General features: G+C 44.2%; 1 protein-coding gene across 4 annotated transcripts in view; it reads left to right on the plus strand.

The window, feature by feature from the left end:
* The window catches only part of PHACTR1 (phosphatase and actin regulator 1), a 320885-nt gene that overhangs the window by 265963 nt on the left and 28495 nt on the right, over nucleotides 1-26427 (plus strand). For all 4 annotated transcript variants that reach the window (XM_038768071.1, XM_038768074.1, XM_038768072.1 and 1 more), the window contains 3 exons: nucleotides 8877-9201; nucleotides 19455-19699; nucleotides 20641-20797. In XM_038768071.1, the coding sequence (XP_038623999.1) occupies nucleotides 8877-9201; nucleotides 19455-19699; nucleotides 20641-20797 (727 nt within the window). The remainder of the gene's footprint in view (nucleotides 1-8876; nucleotides 9202-19454; nucleotides 19700-20640; nucleotides 20798-26427) is intronic.

The following is a 26427-nucleotide window of genomic DNA, read 5'->3' on the forward strand; positions in this document are numbered from 1 at the left end:
AATACCCAAGGTCAGATCTATGTCACCAATTAGGAGGAGTTAAAATCGGTGTCTTCTAATTTCCTCAGCAGATTTCTGTGCACCAGGCCAAATGAGGCCACCCTTTCTAAAGTTTGACGTTTTTCAAGCACTCACTTTGGCAACTGAGACCCTCTGTTGATCCAGAGCAGATCCAGATCAGTAGCTGGTAGATCTGGGAACCAGGAAATCTTGATTCTAGTCCCAGTCCTGCATCCTGGGGTTACGCCATCCGTGGTGAAGGTTTGTGACCAAGGAATCACCTAAGGCAGCCATATGGCAGACAGTCCCGATGGGAATCCTGAACTACAGCAGGCTAATATGGGCAGCAAAGTTACCAAGGCAATTGAGTGTTGGGTCAAGGTATAATAATAACAATGATGGTATTTGTTAAGCACTAACTATGTGTGAAGCACTGCTCTAAGCACTGGGGGGGATACAAGGTGATCAGGTTGTCCCACGTGGGGATCACAGTCTTAATCCCCATTTTACAGATGGGGTAACTGAGGCCCAGAGAAGTTAAGTGGCTTGCCCAAGGTCACACAGCTGACAAATGGTGGAGCAGGAATTCGAACCCATGACCCCTGACTCTCAAACCCATGCTCTTTGCACTGAGAGTATGGCATGGTACTACGTTTTTTTGTTGTTTTTTTAATGGTATTTGTTAAGCTCTTACTATGTGGCAAGCACTATACTAAGTGCTGGGATAGATACACCTTTGGACACAGTCCATGTCCCACATAGGGCCCACAGTCTTAATCCCCCTTCTAGAGATAAGGTAACTGAGGCAGAGGGAAATTAAGTGATTTGCCCACGGTCACACAGCAGACTAGTGACTGAGACAGAATTTGAAACCTAGGTTCTTCAGACTGCCAGGCCTATGCTCTATCCCCTAGGCCACGCTGCTTTCTGCCTTGTCACTTTGGCCATAAATGGTTCTGGCATGTAGAAAACTTTTGTGGGCTCTTCTATATGGGCTTCACACCTCCCTGCCTACTGGTTTAACTCTTTGCCCCAGCAGGAACACAAATGGCGAGAACAACAAAGCGTGAATGACACCGCACCAAGTATAGTGTTAGGATCAATTCCTCCACGCAGATTCTCGGTCCTGAAATCTTAGGACCAAGACACACCTGGCATTCCCCCGTTAGACGGTAAACTCACTGTGGTTAGGGAATGAGTCTCAACTCTGTTATATTGTAGCCTCCCAAATGCTCAGGACTGTGTTCTCCACACAGTAAGAGCTCAATAAATACTATTGATAGATTCCCCATGGGAGACTCCATCACATCAGTGTCTATGTTAGACCCACAATTCTACGCTTGGGCTCACACCTTGCATCTTGACTTCTTCCATCCAGAAGCAGCATGGTCTAGTGGAAAGAGCACAGGACTGAAGTCATGAGACCTGGCTTGTAATCTGGCCTTGTGTGACCTTGGACAAATCCACTTAATGTCTCTGTACCTCAGTTTCTTCACTTGTAAAATAGAGATTAAATAGCTTTTCTCCCTCCCCCTTCGCCTGTGAGCCCCATATGCAGTAGGGCCTGTGTCTGATCTGATTGCATTTATTCTAGCTCTTAGCATGGTGTTTTGCTCATAGCACTTTACACATACCACAAGTTGTTATTGGTTCCTGTGTTTGAAAGAGGATATTTATACATTAGGCACAGGTCACCGTTTGAATGTATAGTTTGCGATTAATTTTGGGTAAACATCTGAAAACCTCTCTGCCACTTAGTCTACCTTAATGAACCAGAAGTTTTAGGGTAACTACTTTGTTCTGCTGCTTTTAGGGGGCCAGGATCTTGGGGTAAAGGGACATGACGGAAAGAGAGAAGCAGCATGGCTCAGTGGAAAGAGCAGGGGCTTTGGAGTCATAAGTCATGGGTTCAAATTCTGGGTCCGCCAATTGTCAGCTGTGTGACTTTGGGCAAGTCACTTCACTTCTCTGTGCCTCAGTTACCTCTTCTGTAAAATGGGGATTAAGAATGTGAGGCCCCCGTGGGACAACCTGATCACCTTGTAACCTCCCCAGTGCTTAAAACAGAGCTTTGCACATAGTAAGCGCTTAATAAATGCCAACATTATTATTATTATTATGTCTTCATGTCTACGCCTTCTGGCTTTGCACTTAATTAGACTTTCATAGTCTGTGTAACTGAGCAATCAGTCATAATGAATCAGCATTACCATGAGGCAGCTACCTTAACCCTATTTTGGTAGTAATTACTCCAGAGACATCTGCTGGCCGGATATAAAGGAATTCATCAAACAAGAATTGTGAAACTCTAAATGGAGACTTAACTGGTTTTTGGTGCATTCTCCTCACCTGTTTGTGTGACGGAAACTTGTGAAAAGGGAGCGAAGAACCAATTAAGAAACAGCAGGAACAGCTAATGGAGATTGAGGGTGGAAAATGGTCCCATGGATTTCTCAAAGAAAACCAAAATAGAATCCTGGAATGAGATCTTTCAGAACTTGGCTAATGAAACGACAGAATAACTCTGAGCCTTGTTTTCATTTGCATTCTGCTGTGGAAGCTAAAACACTCCAAGATCTTTCTCTTGACAAATATTCCATTGCTCTTGATTCAAGGGGTGGAGAAACTCTGCTTTTATTATTCCCTTTTCCTTCCTAGTCTCCCTCTGCCTCTCACATACCCGGGGATGAGACCATGTGGAACAGAGATTGTGTCTGATCTAATTATGTGTTATCTTACCCAGTGCTTGGTACAGAATAAGAGCTTAACAAATACCAGCCAGTCAGTTGTATTTATTAAGAGCTTACTGTATGCAGAGCATTGTACTAAGCACTTGGAAGAGTAAAATAAACATATTCCCTGCCTACAAAGGGCTTGCAATCTAGATAGGGAGACAGACATTAGTATGAATAAATACTTTACGGATATGGACATAAGTGCTGGGAATGGGAGAAGAGGAAAGAAGGGCTTGGTCAGGGAAGGCCTCTTGGAGGAGATGTGCCTTCAGTGAGGCTTTAAAGATGGGGTAGAGTAATTGTCTGCCAGATAGGAGGGAGGGTATTCCAGGCCAGATACCACAATTATTATTAGTATTTGTAGTAGCAATAAAGTTGAAAAATCTCAAGTCTCATATTTCAAGGTGAAGTCCAGTACCCAGCACAACTTTATGTAGTTGCTGGTGCTCTCAGGACGGACACACACACACACTCTCTCTCTCTCTCTCTCTCTCTCTCTCTCTCTCTCTCTCTCTCTCTCTCTCTCTCTCTCTCTCTCTCTCTCTCTCTCTCTCTCTCTCTCTCTCTCTCCCCTCTCCCCCCAACCCAAAAACACTCACCCTCTCTCTAATGGAGTTCATATAGCTTTTTCTAATGCTGTCCTTCAATGTTGGTTAGGGCAATGACGTTGAGGTCCTCCATGGATATGTGTGTGGTTAAACAGACCCTTGCATGACTGGGATCCTGCCTGGGTACTGATAAAGAATGCCACACCAGGAATATCAGAAGGCAGCAGGCCTGCATTTGCCTGCCCAGATGGGCAGTGGCTGCCTGGACAGCTGGTAGCTAGCCGGCCCCAGGACCACCATCTAGTCCCTCCTGAGCCTTCTGCATCAGCCCGCTGGGGCTCACCAATTGTAAGGGCCCACAGAAATGCATCATAGTACACTCGAGCCAATCTGCTTAAATGTGTGGGCTGTGTAGGATGCACAGCACCTGGGCTCCATGGTGTGACTTTCCAATTAGGGGTTCCTCCAGGATTCCCTTTTCCCTCATACCCAGAATGAGGACATCTGAATCATAACCTGCCAGGATTCTGGAGATTCACTTCCCAAATTGAATAATGTCTTTTATACACACACACACACACACACACACACACACACACACACACACACACACACACACACACACACACACACACACACACACACACACACACACACACACACACACACACACACACACACACACACACACACACACACACACACACACACACACACACACACACACACACACACACACACACACACACACACACACACACACACACACACACACACACACACCCCACCCCACCCCACCCCCAATTAGAAATGATCATTTCAGCAGGTAAAGGAAACTGATACGAATCCCCAAAATAATGCTTCCGATCTTGAGAACCAGCCAAGGCTGTTTGTTTATTTTTGGGGAGCTGTTGACTCATAATATGGTATCCAAACTTTGTTGATTGCAGGTTACAAAATTATTCCTAGTATTCGCAACTGTGCATTTACCTGACAGATGACTTCTGCCCTGAGGATTGTCTCACTGAAAAATTTCCTTAGATTTGCCAGAGTAAAAACTTCTATAAACACACACAAATGTCCTTTGCTGTGCAAGCAGTAAGTGCTCCATAAATATGATCGATTGATTGATTACTTCCAACTGGCACTGGATTCTTACCTCCTCCCTGTAGATAATGGGACTCAAACCAGACCAAACCACCCCGAGGTGTAGATGGAGGGCTCGGACACCTGGAAGAATCTGTTTAAATAACATGTTTGCTGGGTTCTCACATCAATTTTAAATCCATTTGTAGCAGGGCCTCCTGCATAATCTTGTCCAAGTCATTTCTTGCTTTCCATATTATCTTCATGTGTGTAATAAAAGAAGAAATGATGACCTAGGAAATCATGAGAAATGACTAAGAGAAAGTCCGCAGAAGAATTTTATAAATAATCTTTGAAGAATAGCTCATAAATAATCTCAAAGCATTTGGCTTTTACGCCCCAATGCTACCACTGCTGGGGAAGCGCTTTCAAGACATAAACAGATATAAATGAGCTTCAAAGCCGAGTGGCAAAGAAAAACTCCAATTTTAGAGGTGAAAGGAGAAAGAGAGAATGAGAGAGAGGGTGTGGGGGCCACAAGTCATTTTCATTCATCCTAATTCCATTTGCATCCTACAATATTATTTATTGAAGAGGCTGTAAAAGTAGTTTTTCTTCCACTTTCTGAAGTTGTGAAATAGAGCCAAGAAATAGAACCCTCGGAGGCTATGAAAGTCCTGGGAAATGGGTCATTTCCATTTGGCCTTTTTTGTTTCCTAGTTGTGAAATTGTTGATTTCCCCCCGCCCATCAACATGGACATTTTTATTGATATGCTTCACAGTCTCAATATATCTAGCAAAGGCTCATCCATCTACATAAAGCAGTGACACAGTTTATGTTTCTGTAATCAGCCGCCCCAATAGGAGCTTGGCATTTTAGTTTGGAATCCATAACCAACCCCTGATCTGTCCTGACATTATTTTTGCCTAGTACTCTCCTTTCAGGACTCTAGGGCCAAGGTTGAAACTTGGAACTTGTCTTGATTTCACCATGGTGGCTGGAGGGGACGAGCAGGGTCTGATTTTTCTTTTTTAGTATTTGTTAAGCACTTATTATGTGGCAGGAACTCTACTAAGTACTGGGGTAGATACAAGCTAATCAGGTTGGGCACAGTCCACGTCTTCACGTGGGGCTCACAGTTTTAATGTCCACTTTACAGATGAGGTAGTTAAGGCACAGAGAAGTGAAGTGACTTATCCAAGGTCTCACAGTAAACAAGTGGCAGAGCAGGGATTAGAACCCAGGTCCTTCTGACTCCCAGGCCCATGGTCTATCCATTAGGCCATTCTGCTTCTCGACTCCAAACACCAAAGCTTCGTGGGAAAATCTCACTCAGCACCCCCAGTTTCTGATGGCTGAGGGCAATTTGGTTGGCCTTGGTGTTTGGACCTTCCCGTTTTCAGGTTGGACTAACCTGACCTTCTGCAAAGAGACCCAGAGACTTCCCCATCAGCAGGAATTCTAGTCTCCCTGTCCTTCCCCTCAGTCACAGAGTCATGGCAGTTGCAATCACCAGCTGATGGTCTCCCTGTGGGCCCACAGGTCAACAGATTTTGTGACTTGCCCTAAAGGGTATTTCAATAGCCAGTGGCTTATAAATGAGGGCCCTTTTTGCAGAAGCCAGAGAGAGGATGAACAGTGCCTTAGAAGTAGTAAAATATTTATTGAGCAGCCCACAGATGCAATTCATTGCAGTAAGTACTTGTGAAAGTACAACAGAAATAGGAGATGCCCCCTGCCCACAAGGAGTTTACGCTCTAAAGGGGGAGGCAGACATAAAATATTTACAAGCAAGTTAATCTGAATAAGTTGGTTGACTGATAAATATATAATATTGTAGGATGTATAATATTGCATCCAATATTGCGGGATGCAAATGGAATTAGGATGCAATGTTTATCAGTCAATTTATACATGCTTATATGTATATCAGTCAATTTATTTATATATATATATATATACATATGTGTATGTGTGTGTGTGTATACATATATATAAACTACTGAAGAAGGTTAAAAAAGGTAAATATTTACCTGCTAGAGATGGTTGATGGGTTGATGTTGGAAATTAATCAGGGAATACTCTTTGGAGGAGGAGGAATTGGAGGAGGGCTTTGAACCCAGGGAGAGATATGGTCTGTCAGATTAGTTTGTGAAGAGAGTTCCAGGCTGGTAGCAAGGGGACAAAAGTGGAAGTCAAGAGCATGATAGACCTAGGAGGATTGTTTGGGAGGAATGAAGAGAGTGAGCTGGAGATTAATAGGTGATGAGTGCTGATTCATAAGATAAGGAGAGTCGATGGAGAGCCTCAAAGCCAGTCGTGAGGAGTTTTGCTTGATGCAGAGGGCGGTCAGAAGCCAAGGAAGGCCTTTGAGGAGAGGAGAAATGTGAGATGTGATGCTTCAAAAAGATCGTCTATGCAGCCATGTGTAGTATAGATAGGAGCAGGTAAAGGCTGAAGGCAGGGAGATCAGCGAGGAAGATGTAATAATCTAGCCACAATATGACAAATGTTTTTGTGTGTTCCTTGAACATTGCAGGCCGTGACAGGGTAGGGGTTTCAATCAATCAGTCAGTGGTATTCATTGTGTACTTAGAATGTGCAAAGCATTGTACTAAGCCGTGGGAGAGTACAATACCACAGGTTAGCAGGCATGTTCCCTGTCCACAGTGAGTTTACAATCTAGAATACCTTCCCAGAATGTGTAGACCAAGAAAGCTCCAAGCTCAAGGAGTTGAAGATTTCCTCCCTTACTCTAAACCCCTATTTCTAGACCCAGGCCACTTCCCAAGGGGGCAAGTACAAGCAGGGAGAACCCAGAAAAATCTGCTCTGACTTAGTCACCCCATTAAGGAAGCTGATTCAGTGCCATTATATGAGGTGGGGGTCTGTCTTGGCCCAGAGGTGGATTCAAATCCCCAAGAAACTGAATCTATCTTCCCAGGAGTTTACAATCAGGAGTGACCAATGTCTAGCTAGTGGCAATCTGGCCCTGAGCACCCATTCATTCAATCATATTTATTGAGCGCTTACTGTGTTCAGTGCACTGTACTAAGCGCTCAAGCTGCTCAAGTGTGATCTTGAGCAAATCACTTAACTTCTCTGTGCTTCAGTTACCTCATCTGTAAAATGAGGATTAAGACTGTGAGCCCCATGTGGGAAAGGGACTGTGTCCAATCTGATTACCTTGTATCTACGCCAACGTTTAGTACGGTGCCTGGCACATAGTAAGTGTTCAAACAAATACCACCATCATTATCACTATTGTTCAGACTGGTCATGAGCCTAACTGTTCTTTCAGGCATGGACAGAGGGGGAAAAGCTAGCAGGTGGTGGTTTGGGGGAGCATTGTGAGAGTGATCTTGAAATGGATCCCCTCCCACCAACTTTGAATAAGCACAACGATGTGACCGGATAAATGGATAAACAGATCTGTGCTCATGCTAGAAAAGTCAGCTTGCTCCACCTTGAAGCAGGGACGTGTCCTCCTGTCCCTCCCCGACCCTCTGTGCAGGTAGACAGTTCCTCCCAGGGCAGCAAATGAATTCCCGGCAGGGGTATCACCAGAAGACACTATTCATCCACTTAGGGATGGGCAGTTTCATCACGCGGGCCCAACCTAGAAGCCGGACCCATCACAGCCCACAACTTTCCATTCTGAGGGTCAATCCTTGGGATTTGCTGGATCTGTAGGCAATGAGCAACTTTCCAAGTATTTTACCTGAAGAGAAAGCACCTTCCCCTCAACTGATGCCCAGGCTGCTGGCATCCCTGCTGCTGGCAGAGAAGGAGCATAGCTCAGTGGAAAGTGCACGGGCTTTGGAGTCAGAGGTCATGAGTTCAAATCCCACTCCACCACTTGTCAGCTGTGTGACTTTGGGCAAGTCACTTAACTTCTCTGTACTTCAGTTACCTCATCTGTAAAATGGGGATGAAGACTGTGAGCCCCCCGTGGGACAACCTGATCACCTTGTAACCTCCCCAGCGCTTAGAACAGTGCTTTGCACACAGTAAACACTTAATAAATGCTATTATTATTATTATTATTATTATTATTACTATTATTATCTTTGCTTGGCCTGGTGCTTGTAGTTCAGCAAGAGATATCAAGAGCTCTTTGGAGCAAGTTCTGCACAGTGACCCTGCACAAAGGGGAGATAGCTGGTTTTGTGTAAGACTCAGGATTACTTAATTTTGAAAACTGTGTACTTTTGTGTCTGCTAATTCTGTTGTATTGTACCTTCCCAAGTGCTGAGTACAGCGCTTTGCACTTAGTAAACGCTCAGTCAAAACCACTGAGTGATTGTCTGGAGAAGTACAACTCTCACTTTACAAACCAATCTGGGGACAGGCGATTCCTCCAGCTCTCGCTCCACAGCCCTTGAGATAAAAACCAAGAAATCTGTTCCACCCAAACGCTCCACCTGAGTGTCTCCGGGCACTGACCTGCTCGATGATAGCACCATCTCCTTCACTCACATCTGCTTCTGTTTCTCCTTCTGTAGATCCCAGTGCCCCCGTGAAACTGCCCTGTCTGCCTGTGAAACTGTCGCCTCCGCTACCGCCAAAGAAAGTCATGATTTGCATGCCATTAGGAGGGCCTGACCTCTCTCTGGCTTCATACGCACAGCCGAAGAGTATCCAGCAGCCTTTGAGTCAGCAGCATCATCACACTGTCCTGCCATCCCAGTTACAGCACCAGCTTCAGTACGGCAGCCTCGGCCATCACCACCCCTCAGCCTCCGGCTCCCTCCCCATGCACCCCTCCGGGTGCCGGATGATCGATGAGTTGAATAAGACCCTGGCGATGACCATGCAGAGGCTGGAAAGGTAACACCTGATGTTCTATTCATTTCCGCAACGGATGCATGAGCCCAGCTCTCCCTTTCTCTTTAGACCGGGAATCAGCGTGGCCTCATGGAAAGAGTGTGGCCTTGTGGAGTCAGAGGACTTGGGTTATGATCCCAGCTCTGCCATTCATCTGCTGTGTGACCTGGGGCAAGGCGCTTCACATCTCTGAGCCGTAGTTTCCTCATCCAAGAATTCAACACCTGTTCTCTCTCCTGGTTAGGTGGATTCCTTAGTGAGATGAGGTACCGTGTCCTACCTGATTACCTTTTATCTACCCCTGAGCTCAGTACAGTGCTTTTCACATTGTAAACAATTAATCAATGGTATTTATTGAGTGCTTTTAATATGCAGAGCACTGTACTAAGTGCTTGGGAGGATACAATAGAATTTGGAGACACATTCCCTGACCATAATAAACAAACTCAAAGCAGCATGGCCTAAGGATAGAGCATGGGCCTGGGAATCAGAAGAACCTAGGTTCTAATTCTGTCTCAGTCACTTGTGTGCCGTGTGACCTTGGGCAAGTTGCTTAACTTCTCTGGACCTCAGTTACCTCATCTGCAAAATGGAGACTGACTGTGTCCAACCTGATTAACTTATGGCTACCCCAGTGCTTAATGCAGTGCCTGGCGCATAGGAAGTGCTTAACAAATACCATTTTAAAAAAAGCTATAATTCTCATCATCATCATTATTACTGTGAAGTCTGCATATGGATTTTGGACCAGGTTTCTTACTCTCATTCTGTGGTATGGGCAGGGGGCATCGTGGATACAGTAACCCTAAACATGAAGTTGTGTTCCCAAGAGCTTTGGATGTTATTAGAAATTCTTCATACCCAGGGAAATGGAAGTGAAGAAGGATAAGAAAGAAGCATTGAGAAAGTACTGTATGACAGATTTGGTAGACGTGATCCCTGCCCACAAGGAGCTTACAGTCTCAGACTAAAGCAGCAACTCCACATCAATGATGTGATTGAAGAGGGTGAAACGGGGATCAATTTTCTTTTTGAAAGGCAAATAAGATGCATGTATAAAACCCAGCAAATGAAATGTACACATCATGCATCCAATGTTAGAGAAGCAGCGTGGCTCAGTGGAAAGAGCATTGGCTTGGGAGTCAGAGGTCATGGGTTCTAATTCCGGCTCTACCACATATCTGCTGTGTGATCTTGGGCAAGTCACTTAACTTCCCTGAGCCTCAGTTGCCTCATCTGTAAAATGGGGATTAAGACTGTGAGCCCCACGTGGGACAAACTGATCAACTTGTATCCCTCCCAGCGCTTAGAACAGTGCTTTGCAAATAGTAAGTGCTTAACAAATGCCATCATTATTATTATTAAAGGGAAATGGCACAGACGATTTACCTTCACCCTCAGTGATTATTTCTGTCATCTCAAGTGTTTCAGCCTCAGGCCCTGCAATTTGTAGTGAAATCTCTGACTCTTTTTCAGTTCCCGAAGAAAAAAAGGCTGATTGCATTTTATCCTCTGAAATGCAACAGTCACCCTCATCCTAACCCTAGCAGATAAAACTCCCCAGAGCTCTTGTGTTAAAGTCGAATTTCATTTTTCAATGCCATATTTTTACATGGCAAATTTGCTCCTCCTGTTGAGGTTAGTGTCTTTTTTTTTGTAACAGAAGTTGCATTGGGAAGGTAAATGCACAGAGCAGTCTTCCTGCCTGACAGGTTTTCCATTATCTCTGAGGAGAAAATTGCACCTCAGAATTTGCTGAGGAAAACGTTTGACTCACCATTAGGCAAATGACTGGTAAGCGATCAAGGAGGAGAGTCCAAGAAACGACCCTGGTTTTCCATGGTGATTTCCGATGCCCTGTAGACTGTAAGTTCCTTCTGGTCAGGGAAGGTGTCTGTTTATTGTTATATTGTACTCTCCCAAGTGGTTAATAGAGTACTTTGCACACAGTAAGCTCTCAATAAATAGGAATGAATGAATGAATGAATGTCAGTTTACCTGTTTCTTCACACATGCCAAGGCCGCTCTGCTGCCGGCCAATCCCCGCTTCTCTGGCAGGTGAGGAAGAACACTTAATCACAAAACCCTATTCGAAAGACTTGACGTCATCCCCACGTTAGGGTAGATTCACCCTCATTTCTGTATCAGCGGTGAGAACGAGGTACAAGGTGGCTCAGTCCAGGATGAAGATAAATTTCATCAGAAAATTGTCTCCATTTTTGAATGAAGTGTTAGAATTCCAGGCAGTGGAGGGCACCACTGCTTCAGACCCAGCCCAGAGGGTTGGGCAGAACTTGGATAAACCCTCTTGTTTAATTAATTAATTAAGCATGGTACTTGTTAAGCACTTACTGTGTGCCAGGCACTGTTCTATGTGCTGGGGTAGATACAAGTTAATTAGGTTGAATACAGTCCCTGTCCTCCCAGGGAGCTCACAGTCTTAATCGCCATTTTACAGATTAGGGGACTGAGATACAGAGTAGTTAAGTGCCATGTCCAAGGTCACACAGCAGACAAGTGGCTGAGCTGGGATTAAAACCTAGGTCCTTCTGACTTGCAAGCCCCTGCTCCGTCCACTAGGCCTTGATGGCTTTGTGATGGAGCGATGTTGGTAATGACAATGACAGAGTCTCTGTTGGGAAAGATGGAAAGGCCTCGGGACTCAGGAAGCTACATGAGACCCTCCCCTCTCCTTCCCAACTCTGTGTGCCCTGACTCCTCCTCGGACTGACATTCCACTTTTATAACTGCTGTTTTTCCATGTTTGCTCATTGAGAGCAGGGAATGTGTCTTTTTACTGTTATATAGTACCCTCCCAAGCACTTAGTACAGTGCTCTGCACACAGTAAGTGCTCAATAAATATGACTGAATCAATGGCTCCCTTCCATTGTAAATCTCTCCCCCTTAGATTACAAGAACCGTTGTCAAGGGTTGCGGCTAAGTGCCAAAGAGAAGTTGGGATTTCTGTCTAGGTTTCATTCACTCTTTCCCTGACAAGCTGTAGGATTAGAATCCATGTCCTTAGACTCCCAGGCCTGAGCCCTTTATCCTGAGGCTACACTGAATCATAGGGTGGGGAGGGCCCTCCTGGATTGCACTGGATTCCACTCCTTCATTCATTTAATCGAATTGATTAAGCACTTACTGTGTGCAGAACATTGTACTAAGCACTTAAGAGAGTACAATATAACCATAAGCAGGCATGTTCCCTGCCCACAACGAACTTCAGTCCAGAGAAGGAGACATACATTAATATGAATAAATTACAGATATAAATGAGCCAAGTAGAAGTGAGTTGGCCTGACAGAAATCTGATGTAATTCAGTTAGACTCAAGGTTTCCAGGCTGCCATTTAACTAGCGATATCAATCTGTAGGCAAGATTTCTTCCACTTGGTTGAGAGGTGGCAGATCTGGCTGTTTCCTGTCTCTGATTTGGACTGTGGCTCCACCTCCCCTCTGCCCCTGCCCCTCACCAACTTTCTTACAGGAAAACCGAAGTGTTGTCCCTAAGTATGTCATATCTCTTGTGAATCCTCTCTGTGTCATATCTCTGTGATCCTCTGAAAAAAGTGGTATTAGGAATTGATTGTACAGAGACTTGGGGGAGGAAAAACTTTCTGGATTGATCATTTTCCAATGCCTCTCATATTGCAGAAGTTAATTAAGATCACTTGTTGTTTGCTTTAATTGATGGAAAATGTAACATCATAAACCAAGCAGTCTTCAGGTAGATGACTGATTTTGTTTTGGATGGGCACGATCCAACAGACCAAGAGAGTGGAATTGGAAAAGGTTTTGATGGGCAAACACCTTTCCCAGAACTTCTCTGTTCCCTGCCCTCCCCTGCTGATGGATGGGAGTACTTCAGGGTTCATTCCATGCTTCGTTGTGGGACTGATTTTTTCTCCTCTCTGTGGGTTATTGTCTGCGAGGGCAATGGACTCTGGGTCATTTTCTCCACCACTGGAATTCTCACTAGACAAAAATCATTTCCTAGCAGTAACATTCTTTACCAGGGAGAAGTATGTCATTGGCAACTCAGGTCCTGATTTCCAAAAATATGTGGCAAGTTGTGCAGCGTGGATTCTGGTTTTCCCTAGTTTCCATGTTAAGTTGTTTTTAGCTTTCAAAAAGTCATTACTGGGTTTGGGAGCCTTAAAACTCTTTGTGATCAGAGAACACTTCTCATACTTCTTTTGTAATAATCAATCAATCATATTTATTGAGTACTTACTGTGAGAAGAGCACTGTAGAAAGTGCTTGGGAAGATACAATAAAAGAGTTAGTAGACAAGTGCCCTGCTCACAAGTGAGCTTACAGCCTAGAGGGAGAGACAGACCTTAAATAATTTTTTAATGGTATTTAAGTCCTTATTTTGTGCCAGGCACTATACTAAGCTCTGAGGTAGATACAAACTAATTAGGTTGGACACATTCCAAGTTCCACATGGGGCTCACAGTCTTAATCCTCATTTTACAGATAAAATAAACTGAGACAGAGAAGTGAAGTGACATGCTCAAGGTCAGAGAGCAAACAAGTGGCAGTGCCAGAATTAAAGCGCAAGTCCTACTGACTTACAAGCTCATGCTCTATCCATTAGACCACACTACTTCTCTGTGTACATATGTCCATAAGGGCTGTGGGGCTGAGGGAGGAGTGAATTAAGTGTGCAAATCCAAGTGCAAGGATGATACAGAAGGGAATGGGGGAAGAGGAAATAAGGGGAAGGCTTCTTGGAGGAGATGTGCTTTTACTTTGGGAGTGTTTATTACAGTGCACTGTGGACATTCAGTAAATACCATACTGAACCATGAGAATAAGGAGGAAAATAACCAAATAGGTTGAGCAAACTAATCTGAAGGGACAGGATCTTTTTTTTCTTGGTATCTACTCTTAAATAATAATAATGATGGTATTTGTTAAGTGCTTACTATGTCCAAAGCACTGTTCTAAGCTCTGGGGAGGTTACAAAGTGATCAGGTTGTCCCACGGGGGGCTCACAGTTTTAATCCCCATTTTACAGGTGAGAGAATTGAGACACAGAGAAGTTGTGACTTGCCCAAAGTCACACAGCTCACAATTGGTGGAGTCGGGATTTGAACCCAGGGCCTCTGACTCCAAAGCCCGTGCTCTTTCCACTGAGCAACACTGCTTCTCTATTGTACTCTCCCAAGTGCTTAGTACAGGGGCTCTGCACACCGCAAGCACTCAATAAATATCACTGATTGAGTGATTGATTGATCTTGTCAGCAGTCCACTACTCTGGAAAAACTGCAGAGCCCCTGGAGAGAATCTTTAGGGAATCATCAAGTGAGTTCCACTTTCAGTATGAAGGGGAAAACAACAATTGCGGGCAAGAAAGGTTTTCACTGAAGTAGGATGTTTTAGGGAATCCTTTAAGGGCCGAGACTGGGAAGATGTGTTGGGGGTGAAGAGCAGAACTATGAGAGTTTGCTGGCTGTGAAAGAATTTGCGGTTGAAGTTTAGAACTTTTCCACCTCTTCAGTCATGCAGTGACTGGAGAGAAGCAGATGAAGAGAAGCAATGTGGACATGTTCAAGACTGAACTCCTTGTCTTCCCTCCCAAACCCTGCCCTCTCCCTGACTTTCCCATCATTGTTGATGGCACTACCATCCTTCCCGTCTCACAAGCCTGCAACCTTGGTGTCATCCTCGACTCCGCTCTCTCGTTCACCCCTCACGTCCAAGCTGTCACCAGAACGTGCCGGTCTCTGCTCCGCAGCATTGCCAAGATCCGCCCTTTCCTCTCCATCCAAACCACTACCCTGCTCGTTCAAGCTCTCATCCTATCCCGTCTGGACTACTGTATCAGCCTCCTCTCCGATCTCCCATCCTCGTGTCTCTCCCCACTTCAGTCCATACTTCACGACGCTGCCCGGATTGTCTTTGTCCAGAAACGCTCTGGGCATGTTACTCCCCTCCTCAAAAATCTCCAGTGGCTACCAATCAATCTGAGCATCAGGCAGAAACTCCTCACCCTGGGCTTCAAGGCTGTCCATCACCTCGCCCCCTCCTACCTCATCTCCCTTCTCTCTGTCTACAGCCCACCCCGCACCCTCCGCTCATCTGCCGCTAATCTCCTCACCGTGCCTAGTTCTCGCCTGTCCCACCGTCGACCCCTGGCCCATGTCATCCCCCTGGCCTGGAATGCCCTCCCTCCCCACATCTGCCAAGCTAGCTCTCTTCCTCCCTTCAAAGCCCTACTGAGAGCTCACCTCCTCCAGGAGGCCTTCCCAGACTGAGCCCCCTCCTTCCTCTCCCCCTCCTCCCCCCTCCATACCCCCACCTTACCTCCTTCCCTTCCCCACAGCACCTGTATACATATATATATATATATATACATATATATACATATACAAACATATATATATATATGTTTGTACATATTTATTACTCTATTTATTTTACTTGTACATATCTATTCTATTTATTGTATTTTGTTAATACGTTTTGTTTTTTTCTCTGTCTCCCCCTTCCAGACTGTGAGCCCACTGTTGGGTAGGGACCGTCTCTATATGTTGCCAACTTGTACTTCCCAAGCACTTAGTACAGTGCTCTGCACACAGTAAGTGCTTAATAAATACGGTTGATTGACTGATAGTGAATAGAGCACAGACCTGGTAATTAGAAAGACCTGGGTTCTAAGTCTGACTCTGCCACTTGTCTGCTGTGTGACCTTGGGCAAGTCATTTCACTTCTCTGTGCCTCAATTGCCCCATCTGTAAAATGGGGACTAAGACTGTGAGTCTCATGTGGGACAGGGACCATGTCCAATCTGATTAGTTTGTACCTTCCCCATCACTTAGTATAGTGCCTGGCACATAGTAAGTGCATAGCAAATGCCATAAAAAAAATTCAGTGTCATCCAGTTATAAATGATGCCAGGTCTGTTGCCAAAAAAATTATGCATCCTATTCTGTTCTTGTGAACCCTTGAATTGGAACTGCCTAGTATTTTCCTTAGCTAGCTGGCTTGACCAAAAGGCAAATGGCTAGAGACACCTAAGGGATGGTCACTGTTCTTATCCTCAGAGTTGCGTGCCATTTTAGAATGGGCTCATACTCAGTGACAGAGAAACTGTTGACTGGAAATGTTGAACTCCCAATTCTCTTGGAAAGAAAAAGTTGGAGGAAATACTTTCAAGGATTGTGGGAGGAAAAGGCCACCCATTGCTAATTCATCAGCTGTTGGGTTATGAACAGTGGCAATGAGGGCATTACCTTAGAATTCTGGGTGATCCAGTGCCCTGCCCCCTTTAGTTTGTATAGTATGCCACGTGGGTCTCCTTGGGCTAATAGAGGTGATGCAATTGTCAGATGGTATAATGAAATATCAGCCCCTGCACTGCGACACTGAGTGTCTTTCATTTCAGTGTAATTGTTCGTCGCGTCTCGGAACGATTTAACTCTGAGTCAACTGGATTTTCTCTATCAGTCACTGAAGAGATGGGGAAGGAATCAAGATAATAGGAAAAACAGCCACTCTAAAACAAAAGAAAGGAAGTTAATTGAATGTAAATTATTCAGGCCCATCAATAAGTTAAAAGATGATTGATAGGTTTAAAGGAGATTCTCCCACATCCCGACATTTTGATGCCAAAAGAAGACTTCTGCTGATGCATCGCTGAGTTCTTTTTGGAATAAAAATAGTCTGATGTAAAATTCATTGAAACCCGATACATACCCTTTTGGTCCAATTCCTCATAAATCTTTAACACTTGTATGTGCAAAATACATTATATCTCTGGATGAATTGAATGCTCTGTTGAAAGCTTCCAGATGTCAGAGATAATGTAGTTCCTTCTTTCTGTGAATCTCCCCAAGAAAAACTGCAATTAACTAAGAGTTCTCTTTTTAGCCGAATATTATAATCCTAATAGCTAGCGTCTAATCTGGGCCTGTCATTCAGAGGATTCTAAAATGTTTCAGGAGCATTGGCCTATAGTTATCTGTTTCTCATCATTCCCTCTTCCAAGATGGTATGGTATTATTATATCTCTACTTAGAAGAGGAGTCAAGGATGCAACCTCTATGTCTTCCTCAGTTGTCACTCAGCCAGGAAAGTTTTCTTCATCTCTGGCTCCTGGTTCCTTCAGCCAGGAAAGTTTGCTCTTTTTTTTTTTTTGTATTCATTAAGCACTTTCTCAGTGTCAAACTGCTCTAAGGGCTGGGGTAGATTCAAGTTAATGAGGTCGTACACAGTCTTGTCCTCTGTGGAATTCCCAGTCTAAGTAGGAAAAAGATCAGGTATTGAGTTGTCATTTTAAAGATGAGTAAACTTAACTGAATCAAGTGACTTGCCCAAGGTCACCCATCAGACAACTGGTCAGGATTAGAACCCAGGTCCTCTGACTCCCAAACCCGTGCTCTTTTCACTTGGCTATACTGCTTCAGCTCTGGTTCTCCACTGGGCTTTGTATGGGATAGCTTGGAAGGAAATTGTTATTATTACTGATAGTGGTGTTTAATAACCATGTATTAAATCACTTATTATCTACCACTCATGCCCAGCACTGTGCTGAGCAATGGAGCTACAGATAATCAGATCAGACAGAGTCCCTATCCCACACAGGGTCACGATCTCAAAGGGAAGAACAGGTATTTTATCCCTATTTGGCAAGTGAGGAAACTGAGGCACAGAGAAGTTTTAGTGACTTGCCCAAGGTCATATAGCAGGCAAGAGATAGAGCTGGAATTGGAACCAGGATCTCCCTGACTCCCAGGCTGTAAAGAGCCCTTGAGAATTGACCCATGCAGGATAGTTGTTGTAAATACAATTGAATGAATAAATAACCCACGTGTTTAGCTTGTATCTAACCTATTATTTAGCACAATAAACATTTGCTAAATACAATAATGATAATAAGAAGAAGAAGAACATGGGCTAGGACATCGGAGGTCATTGGTTCTTATCCTGGCTCTACCACTTGTCTGCAACGTGACCTTGGCGAAGTCACTTCAGTTCTCTGTGCCTGGTACCTCATCTGTAAAATGGGGATTGAGACTGTAAGCCCCATATGGGACAGGGACTCTGGCCAACCTGATTGCCTTGTATGTACCCCAATGCTTAGGGCAGTGTTTGGCACAAAACTCAACAAAACATAGAATTCAAAAATCTCCAGTGGCTACCAATCAACCTACGCATCAGGCAAAAACTCCTCACTCTTGGCTTCAAGGCTCTCCATCACCTCGCCCCCTCCTACCTCACCTCCCTTCTTTCCTTCTACAGCCCCAACCACACTCTCCGCTCCTCTGCCACTAACCTCCTCACTGTGCCTCGTTCTTGCCTGTCCCACCATTGACCCCCAGCCCACGTCCTCCCCCTGGCCTGGAATGCCCTCCCTCTGCACATCCACCAAGCTAGCTCTCTTCCTCCCTTCAAAGCCCTACTGAGAGCTCACCTCCTCCAGGAGGCCTTCCCAGTCTGAGCCCCCTCCTTCCTTCCCCCTCCCCATCCCCCCACCCTACCTCCTTCCCCTCCCCACAGCACCTGTATATATGTTTGTACAAATTTATTACTCTATTTATTTTACTTGTACATATTTACTATTCTATTTATTTTATTTTGTTAATATATTTTGTTTTTTGTCTGTCTCCCCTTTCTAGTCTGTGGGCCCGCTGTTGGGTAGGGACCGTCTCTGTATGTTGCCAACTTGTACTTCCCAAGCACTTAATAGAGTGCTCTGCACACAGTAAGCGCTCAATAAATATGATTGAATGAATGACTGAATAGTAAGTGCTTAACAAATGCCATAATTATTATTAATTACTACCAGGCCAGATCTTTGACCTTTCAAACCTAGATATTTAATAATAATAATAATAATGGCATTTATTAAGCACTTACTATGTACAAAGCATTGTTCTAAGTGCTGGGGAGATTACAAAGTGATCAGGTTTTCCCGCGTGGGGCTCACAGTCTTCATCCCCATTTTACAGATGAGGTAACTGAGGCACAGATAAGTTAAGTGACTTGCCCAAAGTCACACAGCTGACAAGTGGCGGAGCCAGTATTTGAACCCATGACCTCTGACTCCAAAGCCTGGGCTCTTTCCACTGAGCCACGCTGCTTTTCTAAGCATTTAAGCATCTGATACTAAGCAGTCTTTGATTTTTTCCATACGGAGTGGATATTGATGCCTCTTCTCGATCCACTTGAAGGCCCAAAAAACTGGCTTCCTGTGTGCCCCCACATAAATTCCTTGTTTTTCGTTTTTGTTTTCTCCTCTTTAGTTCTGACCAGCGGGGTCCCTGTCCCTCTTATCATAGTTCTGGTTTGCACTCAAGTGATGGTGTCACAAAAACAGGGCCCGTGGGCTTGCCAGACCTAAGACAAGTGCCAACTGTTGTGATCGAATGTGATGACAATAAAGAAAATGTGCCTCATGAATCAGACTATGAAGACTCTTCTTGCCTGTATACCCAAGAAGAGGAGGATGAAGATGAAGACGAAGATGATGACGGCTCTATATATACCAGTAAGCCTGCACCCCTCTCTGAATCTACTCACCTCTTCCATCAGGACCCTCTTTCATAGCCCTCCCCGCAAAGCCTGAAGAAAGCCTAACAAGAATACATTTTTTAGCTTCTCTTCAGAGAGGATCAATGAGCCTGTTAATTTAGTTCAGTCACTGAGAGTTCTCAGAAATAAATGCAAAAATATTGTCTGTGCAATTACTTTCAAATGAGCCCAGATGATTTCATGGGACTTGTGAAATTTCCTGTGAAAGATCTTGAAATTATGCTTCTAAGTGGCGGGGGGCTGGGGGGAGAATGGAAATGGATTTGATAATTCCCCTTTATTGAATAGCAAATAATGAAAATGGAACAATTTGGAATCTGGTCTGGGATTTTGGTCACTAATGATCATTCTCCATGGAAACGGGGAGACAAGGATTTACTGGACCCCAACCAACCCCGATAATCCCCAGACCCTATTTTAGCCCACAGCTTCTGCCGCTGGCACTCCCGAACCCTCTGATCAGAGTTGCTGATCTAATGAAATGATCACACTTCAGTTTCACCTCTTGTCCCTTCCCTTGGTCTACCTGCTGACCCAATAAACAGTGAAGGGGCCAAAATTAGGGCAAGGCAGGGAACCAAGGCTGCCAACTGAATGAACAGCCCCTAAATCGTCAAGGTTGACTCTGTCCAAGGAATCCAAATTCCACTCACACCCCAATAAGCAGAACCCATCCCTAAGGAGGCACGACCCAGTATAAGGCCCAAACAACCAAGTGAGCCCCATCCCAAGATACAGTGGTGCCAATTTAACCTGGGCTGATTTAAAAGCGCATCCCTTCTCGCCCACTTTCCCAGCTTCTGTAGCTTTTGCCAATGGGTGGGGCTTGGATGAGAGGATATATATATATATTTATTTTTTTTATTTTTTTATTTTTATTTTTTTTTTGTCTCCCAGGCTCTCTGGCCATGAGGGTGTGCAGAAAGGATTCCTTAGCCATCAAGCTCAGCAACAGGCCCTCTAAGCGGGAGTTGGAGGAAAAGAACATTCTCCCCAGGCAGACTGACGAGGAGAGGCTGGAGCTGAGGCAGCAAATCGGGACAAAACTCACCAGGTAAGATGAACTTCCCTCAGTCATCTTCTCTGCAAGAAAAGGAGATCTAAGGTAATTTCCTCATTCTAGCCTGGGATTTGTCATCTTCATTTGAAACCAGGGAAGCATACAAATGTACAAATGAAAGTGCTGTCAAGCAATCAATGGTATTTAGTGAGCGCTAACTGTGTGCAGAGCTCTGGACTTAGCACTTGGGAGCATACAAGAGAGTTGGACATGATCCTTGCCTCCAAGGAGCTTACCATCTCCTACCTATTCCCCTCCCCACAACACCTGTATATATGTTTGTACAGATTTATTACTGTATTTATTTTACTTGTACATATTTACTATTGTATTTATTTTGTCAATGATGTGCATCTAGCTTTACTTCTCTTTATTCTGCTGACTTGACACCTGACCACATGTTTTGTTTTGTTTTGTTGTCTGTCTCCCCCTTCTAGACTGTGAGCCCGTTGTTGGGTAGGGACTGTCTCTATATGTTGCCAACTTGTACTTCCCAAGTGCTTAGTACGATGCTCTGCACACAGTAAGCACTCAATAAATACGAATGAATGAATGAATGAATGAATGAATGAATGAATCGAGATAGGTAAGAGTCTGACCTAAAAGCGTACCCCAAGATGTGAATTTTATTCATTCAATCACATTTATTGAGCACTTATTGTGTGAAAGCACTGGACTAAGCATTTGAGAGTACAATATAACCATAAACAGACACATTCCCTTCCCACAGTGAGCTTACAGCCTCAGAGAGAGTCTCTGTCTTTACCCATCCCTCCTGAAAGACCTTTTTAATAAGTGAGGTATTTGTTGAGCTCTAAATGCTGAACACTGTACTAAGAGCTGGGGTAGATAAAAGATAATCAGGTTGGACTCAGTCCTTATCCTGCATGGGACTCATGATCTAAATGGGAAGGAGAACTGGTATTTATTACCTGCTTTACACAGGAGGAAACTGGAGTCACAGAAAAGTTGAATGACGTGCCCAGATGTTGATTATAAACATAGAAATGATTTAGCTGCTCTGGTTGATTAAAGCATGCTGTCACACATTAAACTAAAACCTGGCTATATGTTGAGGTCCTGGAAACTCCAATGTACAAAATACCCCACTTTCAAAAAATAGAAAACAATTAAGGGAATATATGGTAGGGACCGTCTCTATATGTTCACAACTTGTACTTCCCAAGTGCTTAGTACAGTGCTCTGCACACAGTAAGCGCTCAATAAATACGATTGAATGAATGAATCTACCCCAGCTCTTAGTACAGTGCCTGGCACATAGTAAGCACTTTACAAATCCCATTAAAGAAAAAAATGTACATTTCCCGGCAGCCTTTGAATTTCTGGGGAGGGAGAGACAATAAGCTTCTTGAGGGCAGGGATTGTACCTATCAGCTCTGTTGCACTCTCCCAAACCCTTAGTTCAGTGCCCTGCGCACAGTAAACACTCAATAAATACCATTGATTGATTGGAGAGAGGAAGGGAATGAAAACCAGACACCTAATCTGTACCCTCTTAGGGGGTTTGCATTCTAGAAATTGGAACTGTAATGATAATTCTCCTGAAAATTTGTTCTTTGTGAATCTTGGTGAATATTTGGGGTGCAGGGGAATCAGGCCAATCAGGCACACAGTTTGCAGGGGAAATCGGGCCAATAATACTCTTTAGAAGCCCTCTCAGAGGGAACAAAATAGAATCTGTTTAGGGAACTGTCAGATCCAAATCTATTTTCATTGCCATGCCTGTTTTTTGAGTCTTGATCCTTAAGATAGGAACATTACATTGCTGAAATCAGTTGTTGAATTTTGAGAGAGAATCACTGAATCTCAATTTGTGACCATCCTTGAGGACAAACTCAGAATTGAGGCTAGTCACTTATTAGTTGAAGGTTTTTCTTGGGTGAAGCCACTAGGATGATATTCCTTTCAATCAATCGTATTTATTGAAGCGCTTACTGTGTGCAGAGCACTGTACTAAGCGCTTGGGAATTAGAAGTTGACAAAATATAGAGACAGTCCCTACCCAACAGTGGGCTCACAGTCTAAACCTTTCGAAAGGTTTATTGCTTTTTTTTTTACTTTTATTATTATTAGTAGTAGTATATTTGTTAAATGCTTTCAATGTATCAAGCACTGTTCTAAGCACTGGTATAGATACAGCTTAATCGCTGTCCCTCATGGGGCTCACAGTCCAAGTAGGAGGATGAACACGTATTGAGTCCCCATTGCTTAGATGAGGAAAACCGGTCAGTTACTTCTAGGTTAACAATGTATATATGTAACCTACACATAGCCACATTTGCATTCCCTTTATCCTAGCAGTGTAATGGAAAGAGTACAAGTCCGGGAATCAGAAGGACCCCTGGCACCACCACTTGTCTGTTGTGTGATCTTGATCAGGTCACTTCCCTTCTTTTTGCCTCAGTTACCTCATCTGTAAAATGGGGATTAAGACTATGAGCCCTATGTAGGATAGGGACCATGTCCAACCCAATTATTTTGTATCTACCCTGGCGCTTAGAATGGTGCCTGGCACATAGTAAATGCTTAACAAATATGCAGGCACACCTTTAGACTGTAAGCTCCTTGAGGCAGGGATCATGTCTATCAACTCTGTTTTATATTCTCTCAAATGTTTAGTACAGTGCTCTGCATGCAACAAAAACTCAAAATTGATTAATTGGCATGTACACACACACACGCACACACACACACACATATATACACATGTGTGCCTCAATGGGGAAAGTCCATGTCCTGTCCTCAGAGTTTCTACTCTGTGAACCATATTGGATTGTCTTGTCTTCTGAGAATAGTTGCTTTTAAGGTACTTGTTAAGCAATGACTATGTGCCAGGCACTTTACTAAGCACTGAGGTAGATAACATGATAATCAGGTTGGAAACAGTCCGTGTCCCACATGGGGCTCGCAGTTTTAATCCCCATTTGACAGGTGAGGTAACTGAGGCCCTGAGAAGCTTAGTGACTTGTTCAATGTCACACAACAGACAAGTGGCAGAGCTGCAATTAGAACCCATGTCCTTCTGACTCCCAGACAAGGGCTTTTTCCACTAGGTTGTGCTGAATTTCAATGATTTTTCACACAATTTCATAAAATGAAATGGCCTAGGATCCTCTACACCGAGATCACTTCCGATTCCGTAGTCTTCTACCCACTCCACCTAGGAAGTGATTTGGGGGGGGGGAGCACACTATAAATAGAATTCAGAACTGCTTGGTACTAAAACTTGTAAGAGAGAAGACATGTTAAAAGTTTAAAAGCTGGTTCATTTCTCCTGAGCAGAGCTGGTAAAATGCAGGAGCACAGACTATTTCTAATGCAGCACTGAAGTGTTTACGGATTTGTAAAATGTGGCCTGGGGAATAACCCACTGAATTCTAGTTACAGGAGACCAGATGGTGGTCTCCCACTGTTTTCTGAGGACTAATCCTCAGTGCAAGCTTGCTCTCCTTGGCTAGCTTCATTTCATTTGTGATAAAGAGTAGAGTTTATAAATATGACTCTCTCTCTCTCGCTACTTGGTTTGATGTGTATATATCTATAATTCTATTTATATTGATTCCATTGATGCCTGTTTACTTGTTTTGATGTCTGTCTCTCCACTTCTTGACTGTAAGCTCATTGTGGGCAAGAATCGTCTCTATTATTGAATTGTACTTTCCAAGTGCTTAGTACAGTGCTCTGCACACAGAAAGCTCTCAAAAAATATGAATGAATGAAATGGAACCAACAAATAGTTCCAGAGAGGAAGAGAGTAAAGACAAGCAAAGCACAGGGTTCCTTTGGATGACTGGGAGAGTGCTGAAGTTGTCCCTGGCACCCCACATGGGATATACATAGCTTCTTCCCACCCTTCCCGAATATCAGTTGGGTGGTAGGCATCAGTAGAGAAGCAGAATGGCTTAGTGGATAGAGCACAGGCCTGAGAGTCAGAAGGACATGAGTTCTAATCCTGAATCTGCCTCATCCCTGCTTTGTGGCCTTGGGCAAATCACTTAATTTCTTTGGACCTCCATTACCACATCTGTAAAATGGAGATTAAAAGTAGGAGCACAATATGGGATAGGGACAGTGTCCAACTCCATTAACTTGTGCTTAGAACAGTTAAGAGGGACAAAGCTGATCCTGCATCTCACTGATAAGAACTTAACAAGTCCCGTAATAATAATAATTATTATTTGGAAGCATTGGACACTGGGGGGAGTTGTGCCATGAGATAGACCAGCTCTACATTCAAAAAAAAAAAGAAACTGGAATTTTCTAAGCCATGACCAATGGGGTGTATCCCCTTTGCCGCATGTTTCCCACCAAGTAATTCAGAAGCAAAGACCAGTGTCCTCAGGGCTGGGCCAAAGTCATTATAATAATAATTATAATAATAATAGTACTTGATAAGTGCTTACTACATTAATCAATCAATCAATCAATCGTATTTATTGAGCGCTTACTATGTGCAGAGCACTGTACTAAGCACTTGGGAAGTACAAATTGGCATCACATAGAGACAGTCCCTGCCCAACAGTGGGCTCACAGTCTAAAAGGGGGAGACAGAGAACAGAACCAAACATACCAACAAAATAAAATAAGTAGGCTAGAAATGTACAAGTAAAATAAATAAATAAATAAATAAATAGAGTAATAAATATGTACAACCATATATACATATATACAGGTGCTGTGGGGAAGGGAAGGAGGTAAGATGGGGGGATGGAGAGGGGGACGAGGGGGACAGGAAAAAAGGGGCTCAGTCTGGGAAGGCCTCCTGGAGGAGGTGAGCTCTCAGCAGGGCCTTGAAGGGAGGAAGAGAGCTAGCTTGGCGGATGGGCAGAGGGAGGGCATTCCAGGCCCGGGGGATGACGTGGTCCGGGGGTCGATGGCGGGACAGGCGAGAGCGAGGTACAGTGAGGAGATTAGTGGTGGAGGAGCGGAGGGTGCGGGCTGGGCAGTAGAAGGAGAGAAGGGAGGTGAGGTAGGAGGGGGCGAGGTGATGGAGAGCCTTGAAGCCCAGGGTGAGGAGTTTCTGCCTGATGCGCAGATTGATCGGTAGCCATTGGAGGTTTTTGAGGAGGGGAGTAATATGTCCAGAGCGTTTCTGGACAAAGATAATCCGGGCAGCAGCATGAAGTATGGATTGAAGTGGAGAGAGACACGAGGATGGGAGATCAGAGAGAAGGCTAGTGCAGTAGTCCAGACGGGATAGGATGAGAGCTTGAATTAGCAGGGTAGCGGTTTGGATGGAGAGCCAAGCTCTGTTCTAAGCACTGGGGGAGATACAAGTTAATCAGGTTGGATACAGTCCTTGTCTCCAGTAGGGTTCACGGTCTTAATCCCCAATTTACAGATGAGGTATATGAAGGCTAGAAAAGTGAAGTGACTTGCCCAAGGTCACACAGCAGATATGTGGCGGAGTGGGGATTGGAACCCAGGTCCTTCTGACACCCAGGTCCGTGCTCTATCCACTAAGTCATGTTATATCCATTGGAGTGTGGATTCTCTACAAGAGCTGTGCCTGTTCTTGACCTAAAAGAGAGGAGCAGAAGTAGAGTTTGACCCCCTAACTGAGACTAGAATGGGGATTTCTAAGGCAGAAGCTGGGACTGTTG

Source organism: Tachyglossus aculeatus, chromosome Y2, assembly GCF_015852505.1.
Source record: "Tachyglossus aculeatus isolate mTacAcu1 chromosome Y2, mTacAcu1.pri, whole genome shotgun sequence".
Lineage (NCBI taxonomy): Eukaryota > Metazoa > Chordata > Mammalia > Monotremata > Tachyglossidae > Tachyglossus > Tachyglossus aculeatus.